This window comes from Hakea prostrata, chromosome 5, assembly GCF_041222555.1.
Source record: "Hakea prostrata isolate BN-2017 chromosome 5, UWA_Hpros_2, whole genome shotgun sequence".
NCBI classification, from domain to species: domain Eukaryota; kingdom Viridiplantae; phylum Streptophyta; class Magnoliopsida; order Proteales; family Proteaceae; genus Hakea; species Hakea prostrata.
The window spans coordinates 7,381,530-7,402,435 of record NC_142604.1 but is presented as its reverse complement, the minus strand read 5'-3'; the positions used below and the strand labels follow the sequence as shown (position 1 = coordinate 7,402,435).

At 37.5% G+C, this 20,906-nt stretch overlaps 3 protein-coding genes across 3 annotated transcripts; 2 read left to right on the top strand and 1 right to left on the bottom strand.

The window, feature by feature from the left end:
• The first annotated feature begins 7,056 nt into the window (after window positions 1-7,056).
• LOC149014779 (uncharacterized) lies at window positions 7,057-7,443 on the top strand. Its single transcript, XM_089155338.1, has one exon. It carries the CDS (start codon window positions 7,057-7,059, stop codon window positions 7,441-7,443), a length of 387 nt encoding a protein of 128 aa, XP_089011464.1.
• Window positions 7,444-9,193: 1,750 nt separating this feature from the next.
• LOC149014778 (protein BZR1 homolog 1-like) lies at window positions 9,194-11,964 on the top strand. Its single transcript, XM_089155386.1, has 2 exons — window positions 9,194-9,696; window positions 10,172-11,964. The coding sequence occupies exons 1-2, from the start codon at window positions 9,472-9,474 to the stop codon at window positions 10,907-10,909; spliced, it is 963 nt and encodes a 320-aa protein (XP_089011512.1). The 5' UTR covers window positions 9,194-9,471; the 3' UTR covers window positions 10,910-11,964.
• A 694-nt stretch (window positions 11,965-12,658) lies between these two features.
• Window positions 12,659-19,757, bottom strand: LOC149014777 (DNA glycosylase superfamily protein). Its single transcript, XM_089155384.1, has 5 exons — window positions 19,696-19,757; window positions 19,025-19,584; window positions 16,853-16,994; window positions 14,645-14,786; window positions 12,659-13,479 (listed from the first exon to the last, which is right to left on the bottom strand). The coding sequence occupies exons 2-5, from the start codon at window positions 19,404-19,406 to the stop codon at window positions 13,150-13,152; spliced, it is 996 nt and encodes a 331-aa protein (XP_089011510.1). The 5' UTR covers window positions 19,407-19,584; window positions 19,696-19,757; the 3' UTR covers window positions 12,659-13,149.
• Between the last annotated feature and the right edge of the window lie 1,149 nt (window positions 19,758-20,906).

Sequence of the window (20,906 nt, the reverse complement as noted above, 5' to 3'; positions counted from 1 at the left end):
CTCACGTGTTTCGAGAAAAAAATAAGAAACAGAGCAGTAATGTGGGGCCCAGATAACCAGTAGTACAGTTATATCGTGCGTTTGCGCGTGTGGGTTGTGGAAACCCTCACGCCAGCTTACGTAAGCTTGGCAGTGAATTGACCCACTCGTCGCTCTCTTCTTAGCTGTACGCACACGTGCAGTGTAACGATTACCGCGTTCGGTCGACATATGTCGTAGACAGGTGATCAGCTGTCGATTATTTTTTTGGGAAAAAGAAAAGCTGATTGGTCGCGTTCCCTGCGCCCATAGACACGCTACCCGGATATCAGTTCAGATGTAAATCAAATCTTCAGAATGACACGATACTGATATGGACTTTCTAATTTTTTTATTTTTTTTTATTTTTTAAACAAAAGACGGGATGCAGTAGGACAACCTTGTCACCCCGCTACACAATGTTCGGACTTTTTATCGAGTGCGACCAATGCAAGCATTTGCCCTGTGCACTACTAGTGTGCAGCATTGGACCCGTCGTGAGCCCCACCGAAGAGGCCTAGTATATAGTCCACGAGGCGGTGTATAACTCATGCCCAGATCAAAGAGCACACAACTATCCAATGCAAGAAATAGAGGAACAGAGGAACTTGAGACATGAGGTTTAACAAACTATTTGGGAGTGAGCTTGGGACCACTAGACCACCACCTCCATTATTAAATTTCTAACATTTACCACATACACCAAAAAAACAAAATAAAATAAAATTGTAATTTCCCCTTTTACTGTTTTACCCCTATGAATCCAGTTCCTTTACAAAATATCTTATCTTAACTTTGTCACATATATTTAAAAGGGGTCCACCTTATTAACCTTCAATGTATTTTTTTAAATATGACACCTGGCAGAGTCAGGATCCCAAAGAAATCATAGAATTATTTGTTCTTTCAAATTCTCAATCTTATATGCATTTAGTTTGATTTTTATTGTTAAATTTGAGAAGTTTGAATAAAAAATTTTCTTATAAACTTACAATCAACAATGCAACGATGCTAAATAAAAAACTAAACTTAATTGTCTATACCTCAATTAGAATGACAGAATCATTTGTGTGAGATTAAAAACTTATGAGAACCATTTACATGGTATAAATGGTAGATAACCTCTAGAGAATAGTCTAAATATGTGCAACTCATAAATCGTAAAATCATGTAATAAAGATGTTTGTGACTAAAGAGATATAAATAATACATCCGAGCTATCAAATCTAGAGAACCCAATAGATATCAAAATCAGAAATCCAAGAAAATATTTAAAAGGAATGTGAAACATATACTTCAAAAAATAGAAGAAGAAGGGAGTGGGGTGGGGAAGTGGGAAGAAATAGCTTGAAAAAAAAAAATAAACAGACAAACAAGACCTGAGATGACAAATTAAGAACTACAAAAGCAAAGAAGATTTAGAAAAGAGGTGATAGAAGAAAATCTAATCTAAGGAAGCTACTAACCTTTGGTTCTTCCCTACCCCCACATGTGAGGAAAGAGTAGGGGATAATAAGGTAACATTGGATTTTGATTGTAACCTTGACATTGAAATCTCTACCATTGTCTTAACCTTTTAAAAAAAAATTCAAATATTGGGAGGACAGGAGGGGGGCGGTGCGGGCGGCCCTTGGCCCGGGCGTGGGAAACTCTAGTGCTTGTTTGCTCTACTCATCTTTTCCCAACCAATCTCGTCCATTATGTGGATGGATGTGCTTCTGGCATGGGCAGTAAATTCAAGGATATCTAAGATTCGAAACTCCATCCGCCCCTTCTCCCCTCCCTCTCGGCATCCTTTTGATTGGGTTGTTGTTGTTTTACATTAAACACGATAGGTATCAATCACATATTTGTTATCTAAATATAATTCACATACCAAATACTGGGGTGGGGATGTGCGCTTGTTGTGTTTGTAGTTTCCAAAAGACGTTGGTATATTCTAGTTCATAAGATGAAGAACAAAATCTAACGGGTTGATTTAGTTGACAAAGTTTTTTTTTTATCTCAAATAGATTCAAAAATATGACATTAAGAGCTTGAATTTCTTTGTAATTAAGAGCAAAATTCACATATATAAAATAATAATAATTGACCGTCCCTTTAGATTCTTTATTGACGGCACATGGAGTATTTTCAAGTCTACTAGGAGGAAATGGCGCATTATAGGAGATTTAGGCAAGGGGTTCCTCGATATTCAGTGCGTGCAAACCAATAAAAAGACTTTGTCGACACATATTGTGGAGGCAGAGGCAATTTGGAATGGCTTCGACTAGCCCTAGCTCTCAAGGTGCAACGTCCGCATACTTTTAGTGATTGTGCTCTAGTGGTTGAGGCTTTAAATGGTTTACCTTCCTCACTTGATTGCCATAGGATGGATATTGTGGATGAGATTATTTGCCTATCATAGGCATCTTGGGTTGATTTGTTTTTGTTTCATTAGGAGAAATGAGAACCTCTTATTTAATTTTCTAACTTCAATAGTAATAAACGAATCCGGATCATCACCCTATCAGGAGAGCACTCTGTGCTCTTCGACAGTTCTACCACCATAAAATCGATGGGCCCCACAGGGTAAAAAAAAATTTATATATATATATATATATATATATATATATATATATATTTTTTATATATATATATTTTTTTTTTTTTTTTTTTTTTTTTTTATAAAACTCTCATCACACAACCCAACTCTGCCCCCCGGTGTAATTTGAGGATCTGAACTCGTAACAATGTGTTCCCCGATGGATTGAGGATCCGAACTCGTAATAAATTAGCCTAGCCTATGCTTGGGGATTAAACCACCTGCTTTTATTGTAAATCAGTACTTAGTTTTTTCTAGGATTTTTTTTAGAGAAGCTTTGTTACTCAATAACTAATTTTTTTTTTTTTTCTTTTTTAAGTAAGACTAACTAAATCTTTGAGTTAAAGAAAAAGAATCCCAGAGAATAATAGTTGTCAGCAGTTGCATGCATCAGTTGCTGATTTGCTGATTTTGTTTACCAAAAAAGACTGATTATTTTTTTTGGGTAGAATCAACCACTGATCAAATGGCGTGGGTTTCTTACTGATCCCGCCAGATCACACGTCCCCCAAGAAAACGGTAAATAGAATGCCACTCTGTTGGTCAACGGTCAAAGAATGCCTGTTGTCGTAATTTACTATTACACGTGATCCGATTTCCCAGTTCTATGACTTTTATCTGTCTGTGTTCACAGTTCACACTGGTGACAAAGAATGGAACATAAAGCCGATCCGTATCGGTACCGATATTAATATTTTTTGTTTTATTTTTTATTTTGGTAAAAAAGGCACTTTATATAATATTATATAGTGATTAACTAAAGTTTACAACCTATAATAGTTATGATCATTTTTATCGTTTTATAAAATATCATAGAGACAATAAGGTAAAGCATCAACAGAAAAAATAATTTCAGAATCATTGGAAATATATCCGGATAAAAGAAGTCCGTAGTGAGCATTCACTTCCCTCAAATGGTGTATAAAAACATCCCTTAGAAAAACATTGCTGAAAGTTCAAATTCCCTTCCAAAAAGTCACGAACACACCAAATGGCTAAACTTGGATGAAGAATTTGCATGATTGCTTGCATCGTATCATTCCAAATTTCAACATTTGGGTGGTCCCGGATAAGAGCGGCATGTAGTCTGCTATGGATAGGTAAAAGCTCCATTCGAATTATATTTGATGATGCACAACCACCCACCACCGCAAAAAGCACTTCACCAACGGAGTCCCAACCAATGGTGTCATACTCACCACGTTCCCCATTCACAGATCCATCATAAGTTTATAGGAATCCTAGTCTCAGGAGGTCGTAACCAAGATAGGCAAATTTCATGAGGGTGGATAAAAACAATTGGAATACGCCAATTTGAAAAAAAAATTGATGATGAATAGGAGAATCTTTGACAAGTTTTGAGATGTGCTGAAAATGCTTCAGATAATATCATGTTAAGAATTGTGCAAGCTCAACTAAGGGTATCAATTGTGTATCGGTTTAATCGCACTACGTTTTAAAACCGACCGTCTTGCACCATTCAAAATTGGTGCATGTATGTCTGAACTGAATTTCTTCGGTATGGTTCCGATTTTAGGTACTCATACCAATGGTCCGATATGTCGGTCCGTGTCGTCGTGTCGGACCATGGCGACACGGCGACTTGAGCAACATGTCGCCAGATGTCGGCCGACTTTTGGCATGGGTTCGATGAAAAATTGAACCCTTATTTCGAAGGGTATTTCAAGTCATTTTGACCTGAAATTGACATGTTGCCTAATTTGAGGCCAATAAACACATTGGGAGTGTTATTTTGACCTAAAACATCACCTAATCTAAAGTTTATAATTAGCACATGTCCAACTATATGCGGGCAAAACTGGAAGTTTGGAAAATTCATATAAACTAATGTAAATATGTAAATATAACACAAATACACAACTAGTAAATAGATGTACTAAAGTTTACAATTCATTATACCATTATGTTGAGTATGGCTCATGCTTCACATATTGTTGTCGACAGACACGGAGTCCCATAGAGGTCCTATGTCACTTTGGAAAAAATCGAACGAAAAATCGGCAAAAAACGAATGAAATACTCTTATATATGCGAATGTAGCGATATATCATCAATTTTTCGGCGATATATTGTTGATATATTGTAAATATCGTGTCACTCCCCAGCAACACGGCGATATATCGCCAACACTCGGCGATATATCGCCGACACAATGTACCATGCTCATACCGTCGGTATGTACCGAAGCCGTACCAAATTGGTATCATACCAAATTAAGAGATATAAATGTAATTTTATAATAAAAACATTTTACCTTTACCCTTTTCATAATTCCCTGTTTCAGTTTTTCACTCATTTTCTTAGATTTACTTGTTTTTGTCTCTATTAATTAGACTTACTTGTTATGTCTTTGTTAATATCAAGTTCCATCGATTGTTTGATCGCAATTTTCATTAGAATCTTAATGAACTAATAACAAAAGTGACATGGGTTTATTCGTACAAAAAGTGTTCTGCATTAGATACCGTGTTTAAACTGTTTTCCTGTATAGATTTAATACTAAAACTGTATCGTCGTATCATACCATTGAAACCGTACCGATTGACACCCTTAGCCTGATAACGTTCATTAATCACGAGGAAGATATGAATCTTATAAAAGGAAAGGACGGTTTCGATGTTACAGCCAATCTTAATCACGAGGATCATCAGTGTTAACAAGAAGTGAGTGTCCATGTTGGGGCGAAGCGAGACCGTGCCGTCCAACCGTTCACGTGAATGTGGGGGGACCATTTGGGTGGGGGGTGGACGCACGTGGTGTGGAGCGGCCATGGTCGACCTGTCAAAACCAATTGAAAATGAAATTAAGAGGTTTTGGGGAGTTGGGAGTGGGCCCTACATAAGGGGAGGTGGGGACTGGGGTGGTTTCTCACTTTCTCTCTCTCCCCCTGGACAGGATCGCCGGGTTTAAACTTTGAAGATATGTTTTCCGTGTCACACGTGTGGAGCCGACTTGTGGAGAGCTCTGCAGAGTCAGGCAGCGATGGCAGTAGTAGTGGGAAAACGATAAAACATTTATACGGTGGGAGCGTGAGGCTGGCTGACCAAGTCTTTGCTCTTTGATCGTCGCGTCATGAGACTCATGACAGTGACGAAGATCTCGTTGGGTGATTCGGTTGCCCACTTGGCCTATCAGCTACCGGAGGTGTTCTGTGGGGCCCGTTTCTAAACCTTATTATGCACGTGGGCACCATGGAGTGGGGTCCTATGAAAATGATCATCGGCCCCAGATCATCTCCCCAAAGGGAAACACATTATCCTCGCCACATGAATTTTTTACCACATGAATAAGAATATAAATTTTTTATTTTTTTTAATATTTACCCAATGGATCTCATCCCTAATCAAGGTCTTTAATGTCGGTCTATGTCACCGTGTTGTTGACTAGCAACACCACAGACACAACGATATTTTGCCGCCGTGTCGTCGACTTTTGGCAGGGTGTCGAAAAAAATTCAACCCCTAGTTTCGGATATTTATTATTTGAATTTTGTTGTGTAGCTTCATTTGAGGCCAATAAACACACTAGATCATTATTTTGGCCTAAAACATCACTTAATCTAAAGTTTTTGATTGACACATACCTGGCTATATACAAACAAAACTAGAAGTTTGGAAACTCATATAAACTAACGTAAACATGCATAGATAATACAAATACACAACTAGTGAAGAGAAGTACTAAAGTCTACAATTTATTATATAATTATGTTGAATATGGCTCACATTTCACATTTTGTTGTTGACAGACACGGGTCCCGGCGAGGGTGTGGGAGCTGCGCACCCGGAGCTTGTAAAAGTTTTACGTCATTTTGGTAAAAATTGAATGAAAAATCGGTGAAAAACTAATGAAATTCAATTAAATATGGTGATATGTCACCCAAAAATCGATTTTTCACAATATACCGCCGATTTTTTGCATTATATCGTTGACATTTAATATGTGTCTGCTCCCAGCGACATGGTGATATATCCCCTATATCGCTGACACTTTGTAGTATGTCCCTAATTCAATGGTAGAAATCAATTATATAGAATTGGTGAAATTATTGAGATCTCACTAGTCACAAGAATTGAGAGTTCATAAGACCTGGTTGGAAAGGTTGGGAAGAAAGTGATAAAATTCAAACCCAAAATCTCCTCAATCTTATTACTTTTACATAAGAAACCACTACTATTGTGCCAAAAACACGTCTAGTCAAAGCCTTTGCCTTTTCTATACTTTCTCCGAACCACCTCAAAATCTCTTGATTGGGTTCAAGATGAGCATACAAAATTTGTTGTCATTTTTTTTTGGGTAATGATGATTAGGAAAAGTAGCCACAAGGTAAGATTAAGCTCCAAATCAATCTTTTAGCTCTCATGTATTAAGTGATGCTGCTTTCAAACCTAACTCCAATCAAATGGGCCTGGGCTTTGTGATCTATAAGGCTGATGGGGTTCTGCTTCAAGCGGTGTCAAAAAAATGAGCGTTTCGGTTCAGCTATAGATGGTGAGGCACTGGCTTTAAGACTTGGTATGCTCGCCGCAGTTGGGAATTCACTTGATAAATGTCTCTTCTTGTCTGACTGTGAGGAATTGATTAAGCTTCTTAATCACCCGTCCCCCAGTATTCTTTTGGAACTTGATCCTATCCTAGTTGATATTAACAACATCAAGTCCTCTTTTGTGGAGTATAGGTTTGATGTAATTCCTAGATCCAGCAACACTGTTGCTCATGATCTAGCTCGGAAGGCTATGTCGATTGTGGGCTCGACATATTGGCCTATTTCTTCTCCTTGGTTGAACTCTACAACCTTGGTTTTTGCCCCCAGTGATTGAAATTGAGATCTTTCTATCGAAAAAAAAAAAAAACATTTAACTATAGAGGGAATAAGAAAATAGTAAACTGGAAAGATGAATAAGCTAGAAATAAGTCTGAAAACCTACAAATAAGGCAAATGGAACGATGACTTTAGTCAAGCGGTCTAGTCAAAACAAACTTTATTGAAGCCATTAATTTGACTCAATGACTTTGTCAAATAACAAATGGGGACCAACGAAGAAAAGATCAACCAAAATTTAATCAAGCCTTATGTGAGTCTATTATGTTATTATTAAAAAAATAAGATTATATAAAGACATTAGGCTTGAATTTTCTTATTCTATTATGTTATCGTTTATTTGCAAAGATGGGATGGAAAAAAATAATAATAATTATGTGAGTCTCGTTTTGTTATTTTTTATATTTTTTCACAAAATTTTATCTATTTTGTAAAGTTTTGAAAATGCATAAGGTAAAAAAACTTGGTATATCGCCTCCAGCAGCTTGTTTGTTAACTTTCCCACCCAAATAACCAAACAAGTTACACTTTAGTATTTCATGAAAAATATTGTTTTTTCAACCTTTTTTTCCCACTCATTTTTTCTCATTTCACTCTTATTCTAACAAACAAACGGTGCCTAACTTTTAAATTTGTTATTTGGAATGCCAACACGGTGGCTGATTCGTTAATTTAGTTGACAAGCTTTCGAATGCTTGGTCGTCATCTAATTCTTGACTTCTAATCTTTGTGACTTAGATTGTCAATGTTTGTAATAGTTCTATTTGTGAATGAATTTACCTTTTACTAAGAAAGTCTTGAATTTGAATGTCAATCCCTCCAATGCTTTTATCTCCCTTATTTTCATCCCCTAAGCGTATGCAATGAGATTAAATAATACACAAACTAGGAAATTTTAATCGTTGTCAAGCCAAAGTGTGAACAAAGGTTGTAATGACTAGGTTGTGATTATGGGTTTTAATTTAAGATCTCAAGTGAGATTCAACTCTGAATAGGGATTGAAATTGGTCCATCCATTAATTAATTAATTTAGTTGTTAAAATTTTTTTTCGGGCTTAATGGTTTAAGGGCCAATGGATTTGTTAAGAACTGCTTGACCAATTTCAAAGGCATTCTCTAATCAATAACATTTAATTCAAAGTATGTAGAGTAAATAAGGATTGTTCTAGAATCAAACTAAAAGTTACATTGATTCTCACAAATTTTGCGAGAATCATTTGTCTAAAAGGAATCAAGAATCGAAACTTTGTGGATACAAAAAATCCCCGCTGGGAGACTCACCCACCACAGCTATGGCGTGCGACTCTGATCGGACACCGGATTAGTCAGACCAAAGCCTTGGAAACCGGGGTTGACAATAAAAAAAAAAAAAAAATAGAATCAAGAATTGAAAGATCAAGCTTCTTGAATCCAGAAATGGAAGGAAAAGTAAAGTCCAAATGTGAAATCTGAAGTCGTAAGTGAGAACCTGGAGACCAGTTAGGTAAAAATGTTGAAAAGAACTTGCTTTAGACGTAAGGGATGTGATCTACTTTTGTAACTAAGATGCTGGGACCCAGTTTGGATTTCCATTTGATTTGGGTTTTATTGGTTAAATTTGTCCCTATTATTGATACCAATCAGACGGTCAAAAGCAATTTTTCTTTTTCTTCTTCCACAATTTACAGGCCACAAAATGTAAGCTTTGCTGCTCGTTCGTTCTCACTTCACTCTGTGTCATAAGTTCTTACGAAAAAAAAATAAAAAAAATCTATCTTCTAGCCTTCTAGGTGTGAAAAAGCGGAAAAAAAAGGAAGAGAGAGAGAGAGAATCTGAGTGTTATTTCCATTCAGCTTCGCAGTTCGATTATTGAATGTTGATTAGAGAGAGAGATACGTTATTTTATTAACGATTGTTATTGAGAAGAGCGTATAACCTCGTGAGTGAGTTTTAAGTCTCTCGACAAGGAGGGAGAGAGAGAGAGAAGAGAGATAGAGAGAGGGGGTTGTGGCCTGTAGAGCTGGGTGCTCTGTGTTGGCCGGAAAAAATGACGACGAGAGGGTCATCAGGGAGATTACCGACATGGAAGGAGAGAGAGAACAACAAGAGGAGGGAGAGAAGAAGAAGAGCTATTGCTGCGAAAATCTATTCTGGGCTCAGAGCGCAAGGCAACTATAAGCTTCCCAAGCACTGCGACAACAACGAGGTCTTGAAAGCCCTCTGTACTGAAGCTGGTTGGATCGTCGAAGAAGATGGCACCACTTATCGCAAGGTTACTCGCACCCCTTTTCTCCTCTTCTTCTGTTCTTGGTGTTATTTATTCCGTTTTTGTTTTTTGTTTTGTTTTGATAGATCTCTTTCTGTTTTGATCTCAAAAGAACAATCCCTTACTGCGTTCCTAGTTGTAATTCTAAGTTGTTAACAGGAAATGGCTTTTGGGTTTTTTCTTTTCAGGGTTTGGAAATTTCCCCCTTTTTAACATTTCTAATTTTTCTTCGAAATTCTCGGTTTTAATGTTTAGAAATCGAAACAAAATCCCTATTAAGCATATTGAAATCCCGATGATGATCTTTTTCCCTTTTGTTGTCTTGGTTTGGATCTGACTGTGATCTCTGGTTTCTTCCCCATTTTAACCGGATTGGGACTGAAACGAGATGAACAAAAACTATATGAACGGTCCATTCGATTCTTCAAGAAATTTTTATCACAACAATGGGTTAAATTTCTGTTTGTTTTTCTTTCAACAGGGATGTAAACCACCTCAAACTGAAAACGCAGGTGTTTCAACCAACATTATTAGTACGTGTTCTTCGTACCAACCAAGCCCAGTATCTTCTTCATTCCCAAGTCCTGTTCCTTCCTACCATGCCAGTCCAACTTCTTCTTCCTTCCCAAGCCCTTCTCGCTATGATGCGAATGCTTCATCTTCTGCCTATCTCTTACCGTTTCTTCGCAATCTGGCCTCCATCCCTTCCAACCTTCCACCTCTGCGCATCTCCAACAGTGCACCTGTAACTCCACCACTTTCATCTCCTACATCCAGAACTCCAAACATGAAGCCTGTGCCTGACTGGGATTCAGTCTACAACAGTTCCTCCATGGCCTCCTTCCGCCACCCATTATTTGCTGCCTCAGCACCTGCAAGCCCAACTCGCCGCCACCATTTCCAGCCTGCCACCATACCTGAATGCGATGAATCAGACACTTCTACAGTTGATTCTGGCAGATGGGTTAGTTTCCAAACTTCAGCATCACCAACTGCAGCTCCAGCATCTCCTACTTTCAATCTGGTGAAACCCATGGTGGTTGAGACAAATTCAAGGCATGACGATCCTGCTGCAGCGTGTGGAGGGATAGGTTGGAAGCGAGGACCAGAGTTCGAGTTCGAGAGCGGGAGGGTGAAACCATGGGAGGGTGAGAGGATTCATGAAATTGGAGTGGATGATCTGGAGCTTACACTGGGAAGCAGCAAGGCTAGGACTTAAAGGTGAACTAAGATCAGAAAGGAAAAAGCTCGTTTCTTTATTAATGGGGATATCGTTGTCCCTATTTTTCCATCAATCTCTGTGCTTGGCCGAGTCTACAAATAGCAAGGTTCTTGGCTTGGGTTTTCTCTGCTCATCGCTGGTTATAGATTTCATTTTCTTCTGATGCTGTACTGTGATGGTTCTGATCTCTCATGGATCTAGATTAGTGCCAGATAGAAGACCTGGTGTTGCCCAATAGCGGAGCAGACTTCTTACACTGGATAATCTGAGATTTAACATGGGGAAATTTGTGGTTCCTTTGTAAATGGCATAGTACTAAAGAGAGAGAAGGAGATAGGTGTAGGACTTAGGCTATTAATTCTTCTATGCTCTTTTTCAAGTCATCATTTTATTTGGGTTACAATTTCATCTGTGAAATCTTTATGTAGACAGACAAGAAAACTCAATCGATTTGTTAAACCCTTGAAGTTAGTTGTTTCCAATTGAAAGGGCTGTCTTCTTTTTTCCTCTTTATAATTGGTATATGTTCTCCCGTTTCTTATTTTGCCCTGTACTTTGTTATCACAAGACAAAAGTTCAGACAAGTGATGGTCACCCTAAGGAGACGGTGCCCATCCATTAGGGTTACCAGTTAGCTTTCTAGGTTGTGTTGTGTGGGTCAAAAGAGCATCTTAGAACAGATTAAAGTCCTCACAAGGAACCTGCTTTGGCTCTTTCCCATGTGATTTTTTGTTCCCTTTTATGGGGCAGGTGAACATCTACCCTCATGTTGTGCACTACCTCTCTTCGATTTGTTCGAGATAGTTTATTCACGTATCCTTTTAAAAAATTTGGATAAGCCAGTCGGTGGTCTATTTTCCAGTTTCGCATATTCCCTTTTCCTGTGGATCAATACTGTTAAATACTGAAGAAGTGAAGAAGCATAAAAAATTTAAAAGACTTCAATGAGAAGCATCCAAGGGTTGTGCAATGTTATACCTAGCCTAATGGTTGCCTAGACTTACATCACATATATATTCCAGCTATAAGATGCCACATTGGGCTGTCCAAAGCCCCATCCCTAACTTTTCCTCTACCATTCCAAGCCATGCTGATGAGAATCCATAAGTAGGGCTTCAGGATTCAGATGAGAATCTTTTTTTTTTTTTTTTTTTTTTGGGGGGGGGGGTTTGGTGGTGGTCAATCATCCATATTTAAGACCCAGATCATGTTTTGTACAACTACCACAGAAGAGAGAGCACTTGCATGGAATCAACTTATGTTATGATTTCCATGTGACCAGAGCCCTGTAGCTTTGAAGAACTTATCATGAGAAGTTGTTGAAGGGTTTGGTGTTTCTAGCATCCATAGATTAACTGGGACAACAAGTTTTCATTACTATGAACAAGAAGGAAATTGTGAACCTAATTTAAGGAACCTTGCATACGCAGTGGTTGCTTGATATGCTCACTGACTTTCATGACAGCATCAGCAGACCATTCTGACAATTCACTTTATAGATAATCTTGCATTCAGTGAACTTCTAAAAATATGGGCTTTAAATATAAAAAGAAAACATTTGCTGCCATTGGCAGTTTGTCTAATATAATGGACTATCTACCACTGTTGTAACTGTACCAGATCCACATTAATTGGAAAAAATTAGGTTCATGAACCCAGCAATTGGAAACTCTACTCAACCAATGTCTGGTAGCCACACATAACAATGACATTCTTCTTTTCCTTTTTTTTTTTTTTGGGGGGGGTTGGGGGGTTGGGTTGAAATGGCAACCTTCTAAGGCAATAGAGCAATATATTGTGTACAACATTGATCAGATAAATTCAGGCTCCAATGCTAGATTTCATGGAGTTTTGATGCAAGATGAGTTTCAGAGGTACTTTGGAACTAGGGTAATGACACCATTGCAGATCAGAAAGGTTCACTTCTGAATGTGATCTAGACAAATCACTACCTCTTTGCACTTTTCTTTTCATGGTTTGGCTAAGGAAAACGGAATTTCTGATCAAGTTCAGTGTTGAAACTCGTAATGGAATGCTGTTGATCATAAATGAAAATTGACTAGATATGAAACTATTATTATTAGTAGCTGGGGTTAAATGATACACAAGAGAGGAAAGCATACTAACATGATATTTCAACAAAAGCAACACTCACCTCATTAACTTCATGTATTTTACACTTTCGGTTCATCACTAGGTTAAAATTGCTGCAAGAAGCCACCCTGAGAATTGAGATGTCAGAAAAAGCACGTCTTCTCCAAGTCTTTGGCTAGTACATCTCTGCTTTCAATCTCGGTCTCAAAATCCTTTTGGACATTTAAATTGCACTCTTGGTATCTGAAGCAGGTTATGAGGTGGTCATTAACAATTCCAGCAACCTGCATGAAAGAATATACAACCGATGGTCCTACACAACGAAAACCTCTCCGCATCATATCTTTGCTGATGGCCTCAGATTTAGGTGTCTTAACTGGTACTTTACGCACAAAACGGAACCCATTTTTGATAGGTTTATTATTTACAAAGCTCCAGCAATAGCTTGCAAATGAACCAAATTCCTGTTGAACCTGCCAAAGAAAGGATAACATAAAACATTCAGAAGGAGAGCATATACTTAATATGAATACTCAGACAACAGGCATGTGGGCCAACATTTACCTGTAACTTTTTGTCAAGTGGAAATTACCACAAAATGCCTTTTTTTGGTTTCTATCTCATCAGATGCATAAAAGAAGAAAATTTACTCATATCCTCTCTTGCAAAGCTCCAGTTGCCTAAACTAATAAGCAATCTCTGCGTACAATACTAATGATAACTCACAGTGTTTCTCCAAGTACCCATCCCGAAACACCAACCCCAACCAACAACAGAAAAGAAGAAAAAAAGGGGGGGGGGGGGGGGGGGGAACAAATATGCTCCAGTGCCATTTTTCTTGTAAATTTATATATATTTTTTTACCCAATTAGTGGGATTTTTTTACCCCTTGTCTCATCGCTTTCATGTCATTCATGCCATATCAAGCCAACCCAAACGTAACCATTAGTTAGTAATGTCATGTTCTTCAGGTTGGAAACCATTTACTGGGTTGTGGACCTGTGGTAAGCTCACACTCAAGTCATTTATACTTGGTTTTGACATGACTTGAAACTAACCTGACCTAACCTGTTACCGTAAATTGGGATGGTCTTCAATAACCTCTACAATTTTCAACTCAGGCTGCTTCAGGTTTCCCACCCAAAGCAACCAGTAAAGCATTAGAATACCATGTAGAGATGTCAAGACTGGTCTGAAATTCAACCCGTGCCCAGTGTTTTACACGATAACAAGAAGAATATTTTCATTGATTTAGCTAACAAATCAAACTGCAAGTTTGTAGTTACAGCATGGTGTGCTGGAAAATCTTCCAGATTCCGGTGTGCCTAAACCTTCACCCCAGCCAATGGGCAACCCCCCTTCCCCACCAACTAACCACCTTTATTTTGCATGATCCTCAACATACAAATTATAACAACACTGGATACAGTTTTCATCTTCCATGGTTCTGAGAGATGTACAAATTAAGCATAAAGTACTTGAAAGGAGATCTTTCTACTAAGGGTTCTGTTTTCTCTTGATTATATTTAACTTCAAAGTTTTAAGAAAATTTTCTAATTACAATTCAAATACATCAAGATCTTGAGGTTTAGAACATGCAGCAATGTGGCAAATATTTTGCTTTAGTTTTAAGTATACCTTTATTATCTGCCTAGCATTCTCCACAACTGCACGAAGTTTTGGTTCTGATAGCGTGGTACTGCCAGTCGCTTTTAAAGCCAGGATCTTCTTCTCAGTGAAACTTGCAACAGATGTGGGGTCAAAATTGTCAAAAATTTTCCTGCCACAATGATTTAAGAAACAGCATTAAAACAAAAACCAAGTTAACTTTTTGCATAATCCTGCGTATCTGTTTTTCTGGCATCATCATAGTGGTAACATGGCTATAAATGACAGAATTATGTACAGCAATTTTCAGTATGGGATGCAAAATGAGGGAGTTGTATACTGAAATCTGGGATGGATTACTTCGACTATGACAAAGAGAGAAAGATTGACCTAATTCAAGTTGTATTATTTGAAGACTGGAACCTGGGATGTATTACTTCAACCAAACTCATAGAAATCCTGACTTTGTGCGAAATACTTCCTGAGTTATGATGTAATAATGAAGACTTTCTATGATATCCATACTCAATAATTTTCAAATGAATTCATTATATATGATTGTGGGAATATTCCAAAGTCATCATCATTGAATAGACTCAAGGTTGAAAGCAAAACTTGATTCCATTTAGATGTTGTATCAGGTTATTGAGAATGATATTTATACCCGTTATCTTTACCTTTAAAAACTATTTCTAACATGAGAGGGGGGGTTAATGATATTTCACATGTGGGAAGAGAAGGGGGGGGGGGGGGGGGGTCAGCCCCTATGTAGTGCCGCCTCTGAGAAGGGATCCTCCATGCGGATCTTTATGTTAGTTCTCCTATTGACCCAACCAAAAAAGAAAAAAAATCACATGGTTCCCAAGTCTGGTCCAGAAAGCTTAGTGATAATTTTTCAGCAGGTCCATATAAAAGGTTCTGGGGCATTCACATACAGCTAGTAAAATGTTCCCTTAGAGATGTGTCTTGAGCCATAGTCTTATTTTATTTTTAGCATCAACTTAAATGTCCTTAGAGCCTAGTACATCAAGTGAGTCATCTTGGAAATGCAGTATTAGTTTCTCGGTAAGTTGTTTAAGAGTGACCCAAATTCAACTATCAAGAAAAACATGGGTCCAAATTTGGAACATAACCTTAAGTTTCATTTTTTTTTCTTCTGTTTTTAAATAAAAGTTTTGGTTATTTTAAAAAAAATATATTTTTTAGGATGAATTAAAAGGTTCATGGTTTTTCTTGCCCAAGTCTCTGGTAAAAGGTTTGAGTTTAGACTTTTGGAATGTTCCATTCTTTTAAAGCAGCTTGTAACAGTCATGGTGAAAGAAATTTTTATCAATTATAAAAGACTATTAGTATATTAATTATGTTACAAACATGAGAAATGAGTTCATGGAGAGAGGCCTTCTTGTATGGCCTTAAAACCACCCCCACTTTGCAGGTCTAATGAGGCCCAAAATTTTAAGATAAGTAGACTCCAAAATTCCCTGCTTGCATGTCAAGTTCCAGCCCAAACAGAATTTGGTCAAATGGCAAAATACAGTTCTGAGAATTGAGGACTACCAAGTGGGTACATGTCAATACACGGGAGGATAAATCAATATTTGGCTTAGAATATGATGTGTGAAACAATCCAGACAGAGTTTGCACAGCATTTACACTACCTGAGGCACCGGACAGAGCCTTGTTGCAAGGCAATTAAGGAGTCTAAACAAGGCGTCCCCTTGACAACTACGACTCATGCTCTATCTACCCATGGTTAGACTTGCCACATACATAATTCTTCCTACAAGTACCATGCAAAAGGCCTCCATCTTGTAAAAAGAAATATTATATATAGAGAGAGGGAGATATATGATTATGAAAAACCAAATTGACTCCTTGACACTTTTTTTTCCCCGTTAGTTATGAACTGTTAATTACAAGGTGATAATAAGAGGGCCTCCTGTATTTAAATGTGGTACTTACTAAATGGAAACACCTTTAGATTTGATCTAACCATGGATGCAACCATAAAAGTGAGGCAACTAGGCTCCATTGCGAGTAGGCAGGTGCCTTGCTTGCATCCAAGCCCCCTCCAACACCTTGGTTCACCTAGATGCGTTAACAACAATGGATACAACTCTCAGGCAAATGAAACTCACACCCAGTCTCATGAAAACCACAAGATTCGAATCACACAAGTGATGATTGGTAAGATTATTTTTGAGGTGAGGTTAGAATACAGCTGAAGTTAGAGGATACCTGAATATGTCTCTCTTATGAAGAATAGTTGGCCAGCTGAGTTCAGCCAATGCCTCAGAAAGAACAAGCATCTCAAATAGTTTCTGGTCATCATGTACTGGAACTCCCCATTCCTCATCATGGAAAGAAATGTTAATTGGGTCTGCAAGGAAAATATAAAGTAATTAAGTAAGTGGAACACACTGATGGTTTAGGTAAACCTTATTACCACTTAAACAACTCATATGCTTACTTAAAAAATGCTGCAATAACTAGATAAATAAGGCGAATGAATTGAATCAGCCACCACTACACCCAAAGAATCTTTTGTGAGAATTGATCATCTATTGAATAAATTAAATCATTGATCATCTTGGAAATCTGAAACCATTTTGGGAACCTTTCTGTTCCCTATTCTATTGGCATTTTATTACATCAATTGCTTGATAACTACAAATCATTTTCATTGTCTAGAAAAACCTTCAAGCTGCTAATCATGCCCAGTGTTTCTCTCTTGGACACATGGTTATGTATAATTTGGATTTTAAGAAATGTATGTCTCTAGAATAATCTAATCTGTGAAAATTTGGAATACAAAAAGAATGTAGCAGAATAGATTTGTCTACATAGAAGTGGTAGCTGGAGTTGGAATCTCTGAATTATAAACAATCGAGTTTCCATTTTGCGCAGATTCCTACTCCACAAAGGTCTCATTACTCCAGCATCTAACATCAAACATTTTCCTTCAGGCAATTTCAGTTGTAATTTGGGTTCTATTCTATATCAAGAATCTTGTCAAGTGTTTGCAAAGAAATTTTCCAACTTGGCAGTTCAATTAAAAGCAATGGAGCAATAGAGAAATACTTAAAGCCATCCATTCCAAGGCAAAGAGCTAACTAATTGCAATGTCCAATTGGATCTCTGTCAGAACTTGGCAAGGATTAATATTTTCAGTGATACAGCAGGATACCAGTAGCAAAACCCATTTTCAGTGGGTCTTAGAAGCTGATCCCTGAATATCGCAAAGGAATGTTGTGAAGTAGAAGCTAACATTTACTTATGAGAAGCCTCACCATTGCTTTTGGGTAAAACTGAAGTAGCCAGATCAATTTCATGCCAGGAATCAAACATTAATTCCATGTGGCACACTTCTTTCTACTCAATACAAAATACACAGATATAAAATTCAGAATAGTCCGGCAACTGCATCGAATATATGTAGCATCTTGTTCATTTAAATCTTTTCGCACACAATGACCATACCATCTTCACAATTAAAACACTCACATAATCTTTTAGCATTTTCTATTAAATCTAAAACACACTTAAGCGTCAAACTGATTTTATTTTTTAATTGCTTTATGTTCATTTTAATTGCTTTATGTTCATTAATGCGAGTAAATTTTGGTGATTTACTAGTGCTAACTGTATTTAAGCTTCTTTTATTATTTCATCAAGCAATACCAAATATATCCCAGGAATTGTTAAATTCCCAATAAGCCCCCAAGTTCTACCATATTCCCAATCCATTTGATGGATGTTTTCAGCATCTTTCCTAGAATGGGCTTGCGTTACCACCAATTCCAACACATTAACCTTCACCAGTCTTTGTTCAGATCTCCATCCAAAAACTCTGAATTGTCTTTTGACTAGTTTCTCAATACCCAATTGGTATACGGCTTATGATCGGGGAAGTTATCAAAATCGACCATTTCTCTTTATCTTCTGAAATTGTAGTCAAATGGTCCAAAGGAGATAAGGTCCTCACAGAAACTCATTCAAGTTAAATCTCTCAGTTAAACTGAGAAATTGCGAATTGGGTAAAGTTCAACAGGTCTGCGCTATATTCCCAGACCCAACAACCAATTCCTCCACCCCCAACCCCACCCTAAAAAAAGAAAACAAAAAAACAAAAAACAAAAAAGGCTGTATTTATTTATATATTTGTGCGGTGGGATTTGGGGTGAGATACAAGTTAAATTTCTATACAACAAAAGGACATCCTTCAAGTTTGTCTCTGGTTATCATGGTTAGCTCTGTCGGTTGAAATTGACCCTAGTGTTGTCTGAGTCCAGCAGCACAAACGCGTGCGAAAAAAGAAAGAAATCATAGGCAGGATAATTAGTTTTGATTATCGCACACTAAGAGTATCGTTTTAAAAGTAAATATCGTAAGAAACGGAGAAATCCTTACCGGTGTTCGGAGTGATCCAATCGCACCGCTTCAACTTAACTTGTGGTGACAAAGAAGGAACCTCGACTCCATCGGGAACCACCTTAACAGATTTCAAACCATTCTGTTTCACTTTCCTTCTAAATGTCTCCCTTTTCACAGAAGAAAGTCCACGAGAAGAATCCGAGGAGCACGAACTGTCAACAGAAACATTATGCCGGTGAACAGATTCCGAAGACCGACTTGCCAGCTTTCTCATCTGTTGTTGTTTCTTCTGAACATCATTTTTCTGTTTCGACTCTTGTAGCTTCGAAACCCTAACACCGTTTCCCGCTGGTCGGAGAAACGTTTGGACCTCAGAATCTGAATTGTTCAAAGGCTGGGACTCAGCAACCACAGACATTGCTGCACCCACTTAATTTCTCCAAATCTAGGCTTCCTTCGTTCGATTCCACTTTGGAGAAGACGAAAACCAGCAAGTTTCAGTTGAGTTGACTACACAATGTACACAATACACTTCCGAAGTTCATCTCGAAGCTGCAAATTTCGCTGCAAGCACTCTTCTTTCCTTGATTTATGTGCTAAAAAATGAGATCGGCGAAGTAAAATTTAAGCTAAAATTCGTGCAATTTGTGGATAACCATCAACAAAACATTCTATAGTTTCAGAAAGAGTTAGGGTTCCCTAAGTACCTGGCAGTGATCAGCCAAGCAGAAGTAAGAAGCAGAGAAACCAGAGTGAAGAGAGGCAAAACGACGAAAAAACGGACGGGTTTCGAAGGTTTAAAGTTCAAACAAAATGTAACCACCAGCCGACGAGTGACCGGTTATAGCCGGTGATACTGCTTTCGTGTGTGTCTGGTTCTCAGCTGGTTTTGAACGGGTTGTGACTTGTGGGCCTTGTGGCTCGTCTGAGAATTGTCAAATACCGAAACTAACCTTTCTTTTATTCGTATTTGATACCTTTCCAGTAATTCATGAAAAAAGGGATACCTATGGTAAATGGGTAAGATAAATGGTGGAGAGTCTACCTTTTTCTAATTTTAAATAATCAATTTTTTTATACATATATAATAAGATAAGGGTATTACATAATATACTATCGGACATAATCACAATATCAAACACGATTTCTTCACTAAGAGGTGTTGGTCTTACCAACCGAGCAACTCTGCGATGATAGTCCTATCAATGTTTATTCTTAAATATTCTATAATGTCTTCTCAATCTCTTGATCAGAATAGTTTTAGTTACTTGAATGAATCTTAGTTATTATTAAAAAAAAATTTACGAGAAATCAATAAAATGGTGGTTTTGTTTATTGGCTCCACAAGATATATTAGGGTTCTTAATAGGGTTAAGTACTTTGTAAAATTAATTTTAATAATTGTTTAGGGTTTTGGGAAAATACATAATTTTTTTGTCGATCCCTTTATGATGGAAAAATTCATGGCTTCTTTTGAGCTGAATTTACTTTTACAGATATTATTTTCATCGTGTCGAAATTTTCGACTAAATGCGTTTAGAAATTCTTATTAATGAAATACATTTGTTAATTTTATAACATGTACATTCACATGTATGTTAAAATGTAATTTCTTGTCTATATGATGATTATAATTTAATGTATGTTCCAAATCTATCTCAAAATCAAAGTATTCTGGCATGTAGAGTTTTCTATGCATGACTAGCCCAAGTTGGGGATGGTAATGACTAGTGTTGATGTGGTTCGATTTTTAAAATTCTACTTATCATTTGTATAATTTTTCATGTTGGTAGAAATCTCTTGCATTAGGTTTACGTTATTCATAATCCCAGGCCAGCTTGAGCGCACCATGATTACATCCTCAATGGAGCTTTTATATGATTAATGCCGTCGAATGGTTGCGAATCCAAGACCTCCC

What these genes read in the sequence shown, in the direction of transcription:
- LOC149014777 (XM_089155384.1), bottom strand. Translation starts at nt 19,406, where the DNA reads ATGTCTGTGGTTGCTGAGTCCCAGCCTTTGAACAATTCAGATTCTGAG. An exon ending in CATAAGAGAGACATATTCAG is followed by an intron (nt 14,787 to 16,852) that starts GTATCCTCTAAC and finishes TCATTGTGGCAG; the next exon opens with GAAAATTTTTGACAATTTTG. An exon ending in ATGCTAGGCAGATAATAAAG is followed by an intron (nt 13,480 to 14,644) that starts GTATACTTAAAA and finishes TTTCTTTGGCAG; the next exon opens with GTTCAACAGGAATTTGGTTC.
- LOC149014779 (XM_089155338.1), top strand. Translation starts at nt 7,057, where the DNA reads ATGGGGTTCTGCTTCAAGCGGTGTCAAAAAAATGAGCGTTTCGGTTCA.
- LOC149014778 (XM_089155386.1), top strand. Translation starts at nt 9,472, where the DNA reads ATGACGACGAGAGGGTCATCAGGGAGATTACCGACATGGAAGGAGAGA. An exon ending in ATGGCACCACTTATCGCAAG is followed by an intron (nt 9,697 to 10,171) that starts GTTACTCGCACC and finishes TTCTTTCAACAG; the next exon opens with GGATGTAAACCACCTCAAAC.